Below are 13,734 nucleotides of genomic sequence, written 5' to 3'. Positions count from 1 at the left end.
TGAGATGTACTTTCAGAAAATACACTAAAGGTAGAAAGCCTGTATGAAGAAGTGGAAGATTTGCCTATTTAAGTATTTTATCTCCGAAAGCAGAGTTCTTTTAAATAGCTTTGAAGAGACATCTTCCTAAAACTTAGTATATATTTGGATCTCACCTCTGCTGTTACTTTCATGGGTTATGTGTGGGTATTTTGGTTGATATATGATTATATTGGAGAGGTCATCATGGAGAGTTAGACACAGTCATGTTCAAGAATTCAGTAGGACAATTCAGGCTTCTCTCAGATACTCAGAGTCATAGGATTTAACTAGAAGCATCAGTGACCATTTATTTCTTTAGGAAACATACAAGTGACCACTCGATAGCATAGTGTTGGTCTGTGGTATTGCTGCAGTTTAAAAGAAACCTGGTTTTTAGAAGCACAACCTTTTTTCCAGGTGATGTCTATGAACCTAACAGGGATGATTCTCTCAAAAGTAGACCCAGGGTTACATGAAATGGAGGCTTGCTAAGTGACTCCTCCCTTTCTCCTACTCAGGGATGCAAGTGAGAGAAATCTTATTATGTGGATAACTTCCACTTTGATTCCTTTTTGAAAAGACCATTTACCAGCTTGTTTTTTAAAATCCATTATTAGGAATAAATTATTTGCATTATACGCCGGAACTGATCAGGAAAATACTAGATTGAAAACCATAGTCCTAGAGAAAGGTAAATGTTAAAATATGCCAGTAGTGGCACTGGCCAGAATACTAGTTTACCTTGGTTAGCCTAAGCATGAAGATAACTTAAGACAAATAAGCCATCTCTACCCACCTTCTCTTATGCCAGTTGGCTACCTGTTGTACCATTGCTGTTTAACTCGCTGATTATTATGAAAGCCTTCTAATTGCATCTGTTCTTGTCCCCAAAATTCATTCTCTGCAATAGCCGAGGTGATCTTTTTTCTTTCTTAAATAAAATTAGGCATTTTATTTTGAGATAATATTAGATTCAGATGTTATTGTAAGAAATAATACAAGCATGCCTTCCAGTCATTTAATATATATTCACTGGAGACTGTGTTAGGCACTAGGAATACAGAGGTGAAAAGACACAAGGGAGAGCAAAAGCAGACAGTATTCACACAATGTGAGGCTTGGGGAAAGGTCTGTGCTGGAAATTGAGTTCCAAGTTATCAGCATTTAAAACCAGAGAGTGGAGGGCATTAACTTTTTCAGAACTCTGGAAATTAACTAAAGGCTTACCATAATCCTAGGAAGTTTTATTCAAGAAAAATGCATGAATCTCAGAACAGTGAGCTTGGTGGCATTTTAACTTGCCCTACTTCTCATTTCCCTCTCCCTAGCTTCACAGTAACCTTGAAAACCAGCAGCCTAGCAGCCACCCGAGGAAGCAGAATGGTTTTGGAACTCTGCAAAAGCCCATCCCCACAGAATTGTCACTATTTGACCTACTTGGCAACTTTCTGAAAAGCTGTGTTCTCAGGATTTGTCTTTATTTGACTCAGAGCTCACTCCACCAAAAGTTCTGTCCCGGGGCATTTATCAAAAATAATGATTGGTACTTGTTTAACATGACAGTTGTCTGAGGAGGAATTACCAGTTGGGCTTAACAAAAGACTGACAAAAAAATTAAAAAGAAAAACTGGGATATAAGATATCCATAGAGGACTCTGAAAACCTCTGATATATTCCTAGTACTCTGGAAGGTAACACAAATGTATAGTGCTGTATGTGTGCCGAGGAATGACCTGAGAAGGCTTTAATCCCTCACCTCTTGGTTACCTTGAGGCTTCGCACAAGTAGGAAATGAAGGGCAGGTTAGAGCTGTAAACTGCCTACTGAAATATTGAAAGGATTCCCCAACACACACACACAGCTGCTTGGCAAAAGCAGAGAGACTTGCTTGTTCAAGGCATTTAAGCAGCATATTCAACATCTTGAATTAAGCTAACCAAGCAGAGACTGTAGTGGCCACACATGACGAAGAATACAGGCTTTACAGAATTATTCCAAGAAAGTCAGTAAACAAACAGTAACAATAATAAACCCCAAAGAGGTGAAAGATTCTGATTTCCAGAGTTGCCACAATATATTATTTAAAATATCCACTTATCATTATAAAGAAATATGGTAGTCCATACACACGGAAAAAGGCAGCCAACAGAAACTTAGGATGCCCAGGTGCTGGATTTACTAGAAAAGGAACTTTAAATCAGTTATTGCAAATACACTCAATTCGTGGTAGTTATGTTCTATATAGTCACTGCAAACACTGAGTTAGCTTATACTGAATCCATTGCTCCTAGGGGAAATACAAGGTTAGGTTCCTGCAAGCCTCTGGTCACATAATTTTTGTCAACTGATCAATACATAACCTTGTTTTATGTGCGCTTCTGTTTAAAGATACCTTATTTAATTTATATTATTGATTTATTAACATTGAACTCATAGCCAACAGCAGTGTAACTCATGCCTGCATGAAACTTATTTAACACATGTATTTTCTCCATAAGGCACATCACAGTCTCTTGCACTTAGGAAATTAGGCAGCACTTTGGCACTACAACTAGGGGCTATTCTAAACAGTGAAATCACCAATGAAAAATACAAAAACATTAAAGAGTGGCACTAAATAGAACATGAAAAAGATACTTGTTACAGTATGAGAACTGAAACAAAAAGGCAGAGCAACACCTTGTTTGACCTTAGCTGGGAACATGCTCAAGAGAGGATTCAAATTTTTTGCCATTATATGCATGTTCATGAATGACTGTGATAGCACTGTGAGTATTGAATTTTGGGGTTAAAAATAAATTTCATCAAGTAGGCTAATTTATAAGTACAGAATCTGCAAATAATGAAGATTAACTGTATATTCAAAGAACTAAAGCAACTAAAGAAAAGTATGAGAAAAATGTCTCAAGACGTAGACAATAGCAGTAAAGAAATAGAAAAAAAGAACCAAATAGAGATTGTGGAGTGAAAAAGTACAATAATTGAAATTAATTCACTGAAGAGGCTCAACATCAGATTTGAATTAGCAGAAGGAAGAATTAGCAAACTTAAAAGAAAGAAGTCGATTGAGATTACTCAATCTGAGGAACAAAAGAGCCCCAAAATACATGAGCTGGCGTTGAAGGGGTAAATAGACAATTCAAATATAATAGTTGGAGACTTTAATACCCCACTTTCAATAGTGGATAAACCAACTAGACAACAAGGAAATGGAAGGCTTGAGCAGTACTATAAACCAACTAGACCTAGCAGACATTTATAGAATACTCTATCCAAGAGCAGCAGAATATACATTCTTCTCAAATGCACATGGAACGTTCTCCAGGATAGACATATGTTAGGCCATAAAACAAACCTTGATAAATTTAAAAGGATTGAAATCATACAAAGTATGTTTTTTGGCCACAATGGAATGAAATTAGAAATCAGTAGCAGAAGGAAATTTGGGAAAGTCACAGATATGTGGAGATCAAACAACACCTCAAAATAAGCAATTGATCAAAGAAAAAAAACGGGAAGTTAGAAAACACATTGGGATGAATGATGAAAACACAACATATTGAAATTTATGGGATGCAACTAAAGCAGCACTTAGGGGAAATTTACAGTTGTAAAATGTCAATCTTAAAAAGAGAAGGATCTTGGGAGTTCCCTGGTGGCCTAGTGGTTAAGATTCTGGGCTTTTACTGCTGTGGCCCAGGTTCAATCCCTGGTCGGAGAACTAAGATGCCCCTGCAAGCTGCGCAGTGTGGCCAAAAAAAAAAAAAAAAAGATCTCAAATTAATAACCATCTGTCCTAAAAGACTAGAAAGAAGAGCAAACTAAACCCAAAGCTAGCAGAAAGAAGGAGATAATAAATGATTAGAGTATAAATAAATGAAATAGAGAATACAAAATCAATAGCAAAAAGTAATAAAAGTTTGTTTTTAAAGATCAACAAAATTGATAAACTTTTAGTTAGACTGAACATGAAAAAAAGAATACTCAAATTACTAAAATCAGGAATGAAAGAGAGGACATGACTACTGATATTACAGGAATCAAAAGGATTATAAGAGCATACCATGAACAACTATACACCAAAATGTTAGATTTACTTAGATGAAATGGACAACTCTTAGAATGAAACAAACTACTGAAATTAACTCAGAAAGAAATAGAAAAACTGAATATACCACGACTAGTAAAGAGATCGAGTAGGTAATTTAAAAACTTCCCACAAAGAGAAGCCCACACCCACATGGCTTCACTGGTCAATTGTACAAAACATACACAGAAGAATTTACACCAGTCCCTCGCAAAGTCTTCCAGAAAATAAAAGAGGAGGGAATCCTTCCAAACTCATGCAGTGAGGCCATTATTATCCTGATAACCAAAACCAGACTAACATATCAAGAGAAAGAGAGGTACAGACCAATATCTGTAACAAATATGGATGCAAAAATCCTCAACAAAACCCAGCAAAACAAATCCAGCAATATAGAAAAAGGAGTACTGTCTGCACTCTGTATCCATGGGTTCCGCCTCCAACTGTGGATTGAAAATATTCAGGGGAAAAATTTCCAGAAAGTTCCAGAAAGCAAAACTTGAATTTGCACCCTCCAACAACTACTTACATAGCATTTACATTGTATTAGGTATTATAAGTATTCTTGAAGTGATTTAAAGTATACAGAAGGATGTGCATAGGTTATATGTAAATACTGTGCCATAGAATAAAGGACAAAAGCTACATGTTTGTCACAAGAGACAGAAGAAGCATTTAACTAGATCCTACACCCTTTCGTGTTAAAAACACTCAGCAAACTAGAAATAAGCTGGAAACTTCCTCACCCTGATAAAGAGCATTTGTGAAAACCCACAGCTGACGTAATACTTAGTGATGAAAGATTGAGGGGTTTTCCCCAAAGATCAGGGACAAAACAAGAATGTCTGCTTTTGACACTTGTGCTGGAAGTTTAGCCAGAGCAGTTAGGCAAGAAAATAGCTAAAAGGCATCTAGATTGGAAAGGAAGATGTATAAGTATTTCTAATTGCATATATCACGATCTTGTATATAAATGATCCTAGTAAGATCAATATACAAAAATCATTTTTATTTATATACATCTAACAATGAACAGTACAAAAAATGTAAGGAAACAATCCCATGTATGATAGCATCAAAAAGAATAAAATATTTAGAATAAATTTTTAAAAAGAAGTACAAAACTTGTTTGTATACTGAAGACTTTAAAACATTGTTGAAAGAAACTAAGTAAATGGAACAACATCCATGTTGTTGGGCCAGAAGACAGTATTGTTAAGATGGCAGTACTCCCCAAATTGATCCTCAGATTCAATGCTATCTCTGTCAAAATTCTACCTTCCTCTCTTGCAGAAATTGATAAGATGATCATAAAATTCATGTGGAAATTCAAGGGACCCTGGATAACCAAAACAGTCTTGTAAAAAGAACAAAGTAGGAGGACTCACTTCTTTATTTCAAAGCTCACTAAAAACTTTCAGTAATCATGCCGGTGTTTTCCTGGCAAAAGGGTAGGCGAAAAGATCAATAGACTAAAATTGAAAGTCCAGAAATAGGACTTCCTTGGTGGTCCAGTGGTTAAGACTCTGCTTCCAATGCAGGGAGCATGGGTTTGATCCCTGGTTGGGGAAGTTCCGCGTACTGTGTGGCGCAGCCAAAGAAAAAAAGAGAGAGAGTCCAGAAATAAGCCCTCACACTTACAGCCAGTTGATTTTCTACATGGATGCCAAGATAATTCAATGGGGGAAAGAATAATCTTTTCAGTAGTTGGTTCTTTAACAAATGGATATCTACTTGTAGCAGAATGAAGTTTGACCCTTAATACCACACGTAGAGATTAACTCCAAATGAATCATAGACTTAAATGTAATAGCTAAAACTGTAACATGTTAGAAGAAAATATAGGAATAAATCTTAAGACCCTGGATTAGGCAGTTGTTTCTTATATGTGACACCAAAAACACAGGTGACAAAAGGAAAAGTAAATAGGACTTCATCCAACTTTGTGTGTCAAAGTCAAGAAAGTGAAAAGTTGACCCACAGAAGGGGAGAAAATATTTGCAAACCATATATGTGTAATATAATCTGATAAAGGACTTGAGCCCAGAATACATGTAGAACTCTTTAAAAATCAGTAATCAAAAGACAAATAATTTAATTTTTTAAATGATCAAAGGGTTTTTTTAATCATTAGATTTTTTTTTTTTGGAGCAGTTTTAGGTTTACAGAAAAATTGAGTGGAAAGTACAGAGTTCCCGTATGTTCTCCCTCACCCCCAGAGTCACCTATTGACGTCTTGCGGTTGGTGTGTTAGATTCGTTACAGTAGGTGAGCCAGTACATTATTATTTACTAAAATCCATAGTTTACATTAGGCTTCACTTTTGGTGGTGTACATTCTATGGCTTTTGACAAACGTATAATGACATGTATCTACCATCACAGTATCATATAGAATAGTGTCACTGCCCTAAAGATTTCCTATACTCTGCCTATTCATCCCTCACTCTCTCCTCTCATGCCCCTGGCAACCACTGATCTTTTTACTGCTTCCATAGTTTTACCTTTTCCGGAATATTACGTAGTTGGAATCATATAGTATGTAGCCTTTTCAGATTGGCTTCAGATTGGCATTAAAGGTTCTTCCATGTTTTTGTCTCTGTCTCTCTTTTTCCCGAGTTATTATCAAACTCATATTGCCCTTATTTAATTTTTTTAAACCAACCAAAGTCCATGGTTAGGGTTCAGTCTTTGTGCTGTGCATTCTGTAATCTGCAATTCTCAGGAGTCTAATCCTGCTGTTTATTGTGTGTGCTGACATTTTCTGGAGTGGCTTGTTTATTTGTGCTTTTTATAGTTTGGGATTGTGAGCCTCAGTTTTGGTGGATTGAGTGGGGGTAGGGAATACTTTATGTCTGAGAATTCTCATAGGCCTTAGTTAGCATATATCTCTATAAATCATTTTTACGTTTGCTTCTGCCAGGTGATTTAAAGATATTACCAGCCAGAATCTTCTTTTTATTTGTTTTTCTCAGTTTGGGTTTTTTAGACAATACAATAGTATTATATCAGACTCCAAGTTTGAATGAGGAAAGATTATAAATTCTCAAAATTTTTTTGATCCCACAAGAACCCAGGTTGAGATGGACAAATACATTTTCCTGTTATATCCCTGCCCCCCCGCCCACCTTTTTTTAGTCTACACTTTCTCTGAGTTTTTAGCTCTTCAGGGGTTCCAACTTTATGCCAGAGGGTTCAGTGCCAACTTCTCAGGTTCAGGCTTTATCATCTCCTAACACGACTTGTAAAACCCAAGCCTCTTAGTGAAATTACCTACAACCCAGCAAGTTAAGGCAGTTGTCCATTCACACTTAAACTTCTTTCTTGAGTTTTCAGCTATGTATTTAGGAAACATATTTGTTGTGTTTTATCCAGGATTTCTAAGTGCTTTGCCACAGGAGAATTTTAAGCCATTATTCTTGTTAAGTCCAACTCTTTGTTTTTATTCCTTATTCAGCACCAGGGCTGGCAGGAAAGTATGTAACCATTATATATAAAATTCATAGGGTAAGGTGGTATGTTTTCATCTTTGACCCCTGAGTTCCCAGCATTAGCCACTTCTTGTCTTTATCCTAAAAATTTTTGATTCTGGTAAATTCAAATGTCATTGATAGTGCTTATGTATGATTTATATTTTTGTATCATTAAGCTTATCAGACTTTCGTTATGAGGTAGACCTTGATAAGGAAAGATCTGAAGGGACTGGTGAGGATTTGAAAGAGGCTTAAGGTGAGAACATGGTGTGAAATGAATGAGCCTGAATAGTCTTTCACATGCTTCTGAGTTCTTGGCTGGTTCTGCTCACTATCCATTCATTTCAATTCAGTAAATGTTTATTGACTACCCTTGGACATAAAACAGTCACTGTTTTCCTAGCCTTCAAAGAGCACACAGTAATAAGGTATTATCATTTCCACTGTTAAAGCATCTCACTGTAGCATAGTAGCTAAGAGTATGGAGTCTGGAGCCAGACCATCTGGGGTAGATCTGGGGATGTTTATGTAAATTTGTAGAACAGTACCTGATATATAGTAATGCTGTATAAGATTTAGAAGTATTATTATCATTAGTATTACTTTTTCACTGCCTTTTTTTTTCTTCTTCACATCTCCTTATTGCTCTCTCTGCCTGGACAGTCAGCTTACCCTCTCCTGTCTATCTTGTGGACTGATAAAAACTCTTGCTTAAGTCACACCCGAATATTAGGGTAAAAGAACAGATATACAATCAACACAATCCAACCTTTCTTTAAAATAGGTACATATTTGCAGTAGTCATGTTTTGTTTGCTATACAGTTAGTGTGTATAGACAGAATACTGGAGTAAAACTCACATTGGTTATTATTGAGTTGTAAGATCTAAGGCTAATTTTTATTCTCTATATTTTTCAGGTTTTCTATTATAAACATTTTTATAATCAGGAGAAATCTAATAAACAGAAGTTAATCAAACTAAAAACTATACTGATTTCAAGTCATTCCTTTCAGATATATATCCAGAAAGCCTTGCCAGTCTTACAGATCTTACCATGTTGATAAAATGAGAAATACAATAAAAGTTATTTGAAATGGATAAAAAATATTCTAGAAATATAAGTTGTGTGTTATTTCCATTCTGATTTATATGTCTGGCATAGAGAGCTTCTCATGCTATTTCTCAGCTTGGAGATGTTATATTGCTGCCAAAATGGAATTTTAGAATTCTTGGTTTTCAGCAGGAGCGATAACATGGTGTGGATGGTAGGTGGTGGTTGTTCTGGAACAGCTGGTTTTACTTGCTGTGGAATTCTCACTTTGGTCCTTCAATCAGTACAATTTTAAGTGGTTCTGTGGTGAGCATTTCCTCTCTGGATGACCCTTCTGATTCATTCAGCTATGGGTGAGGATATGGTTGTTTAGGGCATCAGTAAAATTCCATCTTCATAATGTATGATTTTATTTTTTTCCCTGAAACCTGAGTTTAACTTTAATTATGTTTAGGCTTTAACAACTTAACTTTCCCTCCCAATACTCGTTAGATACAAATTTACATCGAGTGATTTTGCATCTGAGAGTGATCTTTTGAAATACTTTCTAGTATTCTTAAGGTTCACTTTCTTTTTTATTTTTTCTTTTTAAAATTTATATATTTTGTGAAAACAATTTTTTTGTCTAGCATTTTATTTATACTTTTAATGAAAACAATTTTTAACAGCACTTTTAAAGTGCTTCCTTTTTGCCAATCCCTTTTTTTTCTTTTTATTAATTTAATTTTATTTATTTTTGGCTGTGCTGGGTCTTCATTGCTGTGCGCGGGCTTTTTCTAGTTGTGGCGAGCGGGGGCTACTCTTCATTGCGGTGCGCCAGCTTCTCATTGCGGTGGCTTCTCTTGTTGCGGAGCGTGGGCTCTAGGCGCGTGGGCTTCAGTAGTTGTGGCTCGCGGACTCTAGAGCGCAGGCTCAGTAGTTGTGGTGCACGGGCTTAGTTGCTCCGTGGCGTGTGGGATCATCCCGGACCAGGGCTGGAACCCGTGTCCCCTGCATTGGCAGGCAGATTCTTAACCACTGCACCACTAGGGAAATCCCACCAACCCCTTTTAAAACATATTTTTTTTAGACTTAACTCTAATAGGTACACATAGCACATTTTTAGAAATTGAGGTATAATTGACATATATTAGTTTTAGTTGTGCATCGTGATTCAGTACTTGTATATATTGTGAAATGATCATCACAATAAAGCTAGATAACATCTGTCACCATACATAGTTACAAAAACTTTTTTTCTTGTGATGAGAACTTTTAAGATAAACTCTCAGCAACTTTCAGATATGCAATATGGTATTATTAACTATAGTCACTGTGCTGTACTGAAACATGTTAAAAATTCTTATAACTATGAGGAAGGTTCTGTTATTCCCATTTTAAAGATGAGGAAACTGAGGCACTAAGTTACTGAGAAGTTATGTAACTTATCCAGGATCACACAGCTAGTAGCTATAGAGCTGGGAAGAGAATGTATACAGTCTGGTTCTACAATAATTGCTTTTAACCACTGCACTACACTGCTTATTATGTCATTGCATTATCTTTCCGAAGATTAGAAAACACAGTATTAAATAAGTTTCACTTTTTCAACACAAACTTTTTACCTTTAAATTAAACTTGATTCATTTATTCCATTTATCAGCACGTATTTACTGAGTGTCTTCTATGTTCCAGACACTGTGATAAGTGCTGAGTTTTGAACAAGATGTACATAATCCTGACCACATGGATTTTATATTCTAGCAGAGAAGACATGCTAATAAGTTGTTCAACTAATGATTGAATTGCAGTTGTGGTAAATGCTACAAAGGAGAATTTGAGAGTAGAGTTTTTGCCAGGGATTCTAACGTGCTTTTAGCAGTTAGGGAAGGATTCAGTGAGAAAATGGCATTTGAGCTAAGCTGAGAAAGAAGCCTTTCTGTGCCTACCTGAGGGTATAACTAAAATTAGAGACTTAGAACCACCAGAGTGGTTCTGCATAGCACTCTGGAAGGAGATGAGCTAAACTCTGTATGCCTCATTTGCCCTGATGCACACTTCATTTGTCCTGAAAGTATCACTGTTTTGTATATTTGGTGCCTAGTATAATTGACATTTATAATGCTGACACAGTCATGAAATAGACTATGTTCTTCATATTCTGTTTATTAAGACAGGGAAATGATAAAATAGAGAGTGAGAAAGGGTCTTCAGAAGTCTTAATCTACTGTTTTACCACTATACAAAAAGAGCCCCGGAAAATTCTACTGATTTGCCCAGAGGTTGGTTGTTTTTGTTTTTTTTTTTTAAGATTCCTATAAATAGTGTAAATGAAAAAGATGTGTTTCTAAAAGTGTTTTAGTTGTGTGAAAAACTCAGTTATACAAAATAGTTTTTCCTTAATTACATGAGAAAATGATATGTTGATATAGTATTTATATTTAAAACAGTTTCTCAGCTGGCCTCCTTTAGCCCTACTGGGAGTAAGGGTAAGCTTGTTATTTTTCTGTCTATAACTAGAGTGACTTGAATTAAATTGAAAAAGAAAGAAAGAAACAAAAAACAGGGGAAAAAAAGTTGATGGTACTTCAGGTGAAAATAACCTGAAGTTATACATAATTTGATTCTTTTACATAGTAACAATGTTCATGAGTAATTTTTTTAACTGTACAAAAATGTTTTATCTGTGTTGGGACTGCAGTGGAACTTCCTCATAGCATCTGTTCTCTTCTCTGTTTAATAATTTCTTATATGAAATTTTTATTCCAGAAGACTCAGCTATTAGTAGAAGAAAATTATATATCCCTAATTCTTGCCTCATCAATTACCAAAGATAGAAAATGTTATAAAGAAGCTTCATGTTATATAACAAAGTTTACAGAAAAGTCACCATTTTCTTTTTGACTTAGTCATCTCATTTTTGATAGATTGCAAATGTCGACTGCAAGGAGGTACTAGACATCATATGTAATCTGGAATCCGAGGGTCAGGATAACACAGCATTTGTTCTTTGTACGACTTATCTTACCCAGCAGCTCCAAACTGCAAGTGTATATTGTTCTTGGTAAGTATATTTAGTTTTTATTCCCTTTATTTGTTAGTACATAGTATATAGCATTTAGGGTTTATGTAAAATGTTGGTTTATTTCAAACTTAAAGACTAAGCAGATTAAATGATGACATGAGAATTAAATCTTTCTTAAAAGCTAAACCATTTAATTAAAAATATTATTGGTTTAATCTTTTCCAGGAGAGTCCAAAAATAAAGAAAGAGTAAAAAGTCTGAGCTCCTCTTGATTATTCCATGGAGAGTTGTCTGTTAACTTCAATATATATCTTCTTCTTTGAAGATAAAATTATGGCAGTATAAACCAAATTGGTGTTAGGTTGTTTTCCTTTACATTTATTACATCTTCTGATAGTCACTTTTCCCCTCTTATTTGGAAACTCACTAATTATCTAGGTTTCTAGGTCAAACTTGCACTAGAGAAGGAAACCCATTTGAATTGTAATCTTTTTTTGCAACTTTGGTACTGTTTAGCACAATTGCATTATTTGGTTTTAATTCAATTTATATCTTGTTTGCCTACAGAGTACTTAGTTGCTAAAAAGGACACAGTAAGTGTAACCCTTTGTTCTTTCATCCTAACTGTATGAAACTGTTTAGGACAGCAGGACAAATGTGGTACACAGGAAACCTCTAAAATGCAAGACTCTATCTATAAGTATCAGATTCGTGGTATGGAAAACGCTGTAAGAGATTAGAGAAGGGTTGCTCACTGTACACCAGTGTTTAAGGAAGTTGTCAGGGAGGAGGTAGAATTTGAGCTTTAATTCAAAGGATGGGTTGGATTTGCATAACCTTGATTAGAGGAGCTTCTAAGAATGACTTGAAGTTGGAAGTAAGCATTTTGTTTATAGGAAAACCTAATAAAACCTTTCATATACTTCAGCCCTTATTGATCTCCCTCTGGAGCATCTGTGTATATCTATAAAGTTTTATAGTTATTAGCACTTTTTATGTTGCTGTATTTCTTTTTATTTACTAATTTTTATAGAAATACTATTTGAGTTCCTTAAATTCTCTCTCTCAATCCTCCTAATAATCATCGTACAGATAAGGCAGTGGAGGATCAACGGGATCTGAGAAGTCTTATAATTGCCCACAGTCTCAGAGCTAAAGGGGTAGAGGGTAAAGCCCAGGCATTTCGACCCCTAATACAGTGCTTTTCTTCTGTGCAGTTGTTTTCTTGGCACAGGGACAGAATTCACATCGCAGTCTTCTACCAAGTCCTCTGTGCCAGACTTATATCTCCTCTGAGAAAGGAGATACTAGGATAGGGGCTTAAATATCATTGTGGGCATTCTGTTAGCTAACCAAAAAAAAAGGTGCTAAAAGTAAAAAGAATTTTAGCAGAGCAGTGAGATTTTTGATCACTATCAAGTAGAAGAATTTGTTTTTCATGCATTAGAGATTAGAGATTTAACCTCAGTAAAGCAGATGTATTTACTTGTGGAATAACCCCCATTTTTTCTTTTTACAGTTGTTTTCTTTGCCTATAATGAAAAAATATCTGCTAGCTATAGCGAGGCTTTTAGGGCAAAGAATACATTAAATCACATATGGGATGTGTTACAGATTATAAAGTGTTTTTCAAACTATAGTCACACAGTTCTTTTAATATTCTTGATATAGCTTCCCTTTTTTTTAGTGAGTCTAGGATTAATGCTGTTCTCCTGCAGCAGGAAAGGATTAAAAGGGATTTCCCTCTTATTGGCCTCCTGAGGAGCTATAATGAGTAAAGGAGAGGAAAGAAAATCTTAAATCACTTCACATTTTGTTAAAAGTAAGCTTCTTCCGAGCAATTCAGAGGGAAATAGAATATAAAATTTTAAAACATTTTTTCCGCCCTTCTGTTGTTTTCAAAGGCTTTGGGGGTGGGTGGGTGGGGAGGCGGTGGTAGTGGGATATTGGAGTTAGCATAGCCATAACATAAAAACAGTGAAGTTTACTAAGGAAAATGAGTCCCAGGAATTCTGTTCAAATAGGATAGATTCTTTTGTTGTGCTAGAGGTGTCCTCTGTTGAAGATAGTAGGCTATATGGGAGTATTTGTCTAGAAA

The 13,734-nt window shown here is 35.6% G+C and overlaps 1 protein-coding gene across 4 annotated transcripts in view; it reads left to right on the top strand.

The window, feature by feature from the left end:
- RLF (RLF zinc finger) overlaps positions 1–13,734 on the top strand; it is a 78,026-nt gene that overhangs the window by 51,155 nt on the left and 13,137 nt on the right. For 2 of the 4 annotated variants that reach the window (XM_082387588.1, XM_082387589.1), the window contains exon 6: positions 11,539–11,675. The exons of 1 other annotated variant lie outside the window; for it this stretch is intronic. In XM_082387588.1, coding sequence (XP_082243714.1) covers positions 11,539–11,675 — 137 coding nt within the window. Of the gene's footprint in view, positions 1–1,349; positions 6,377–11,538; positions 11,676–13,734 lie in introns of all 4 variants that reach the window. One more of the 4 variants, XR_014243326.1, reaches the window with a different exon arrangement.

Source organism: Balaenoptera borealis (genome assembly GCF_965194805.1).
Source record: "Balaenoptera borealis genome assembly, chromosome: 1".
Taxonomy (NCBI): domain Eukaryota; kingdom Metazoa; phylum Chordata; class Mammalia; order Artiodactyla; family Balaenopteridae; genus Balaenoptera; species Balaenoptera borealis.
This window is presented reverse-complemented; position numbering and strand designations above follow the sequence as displayed.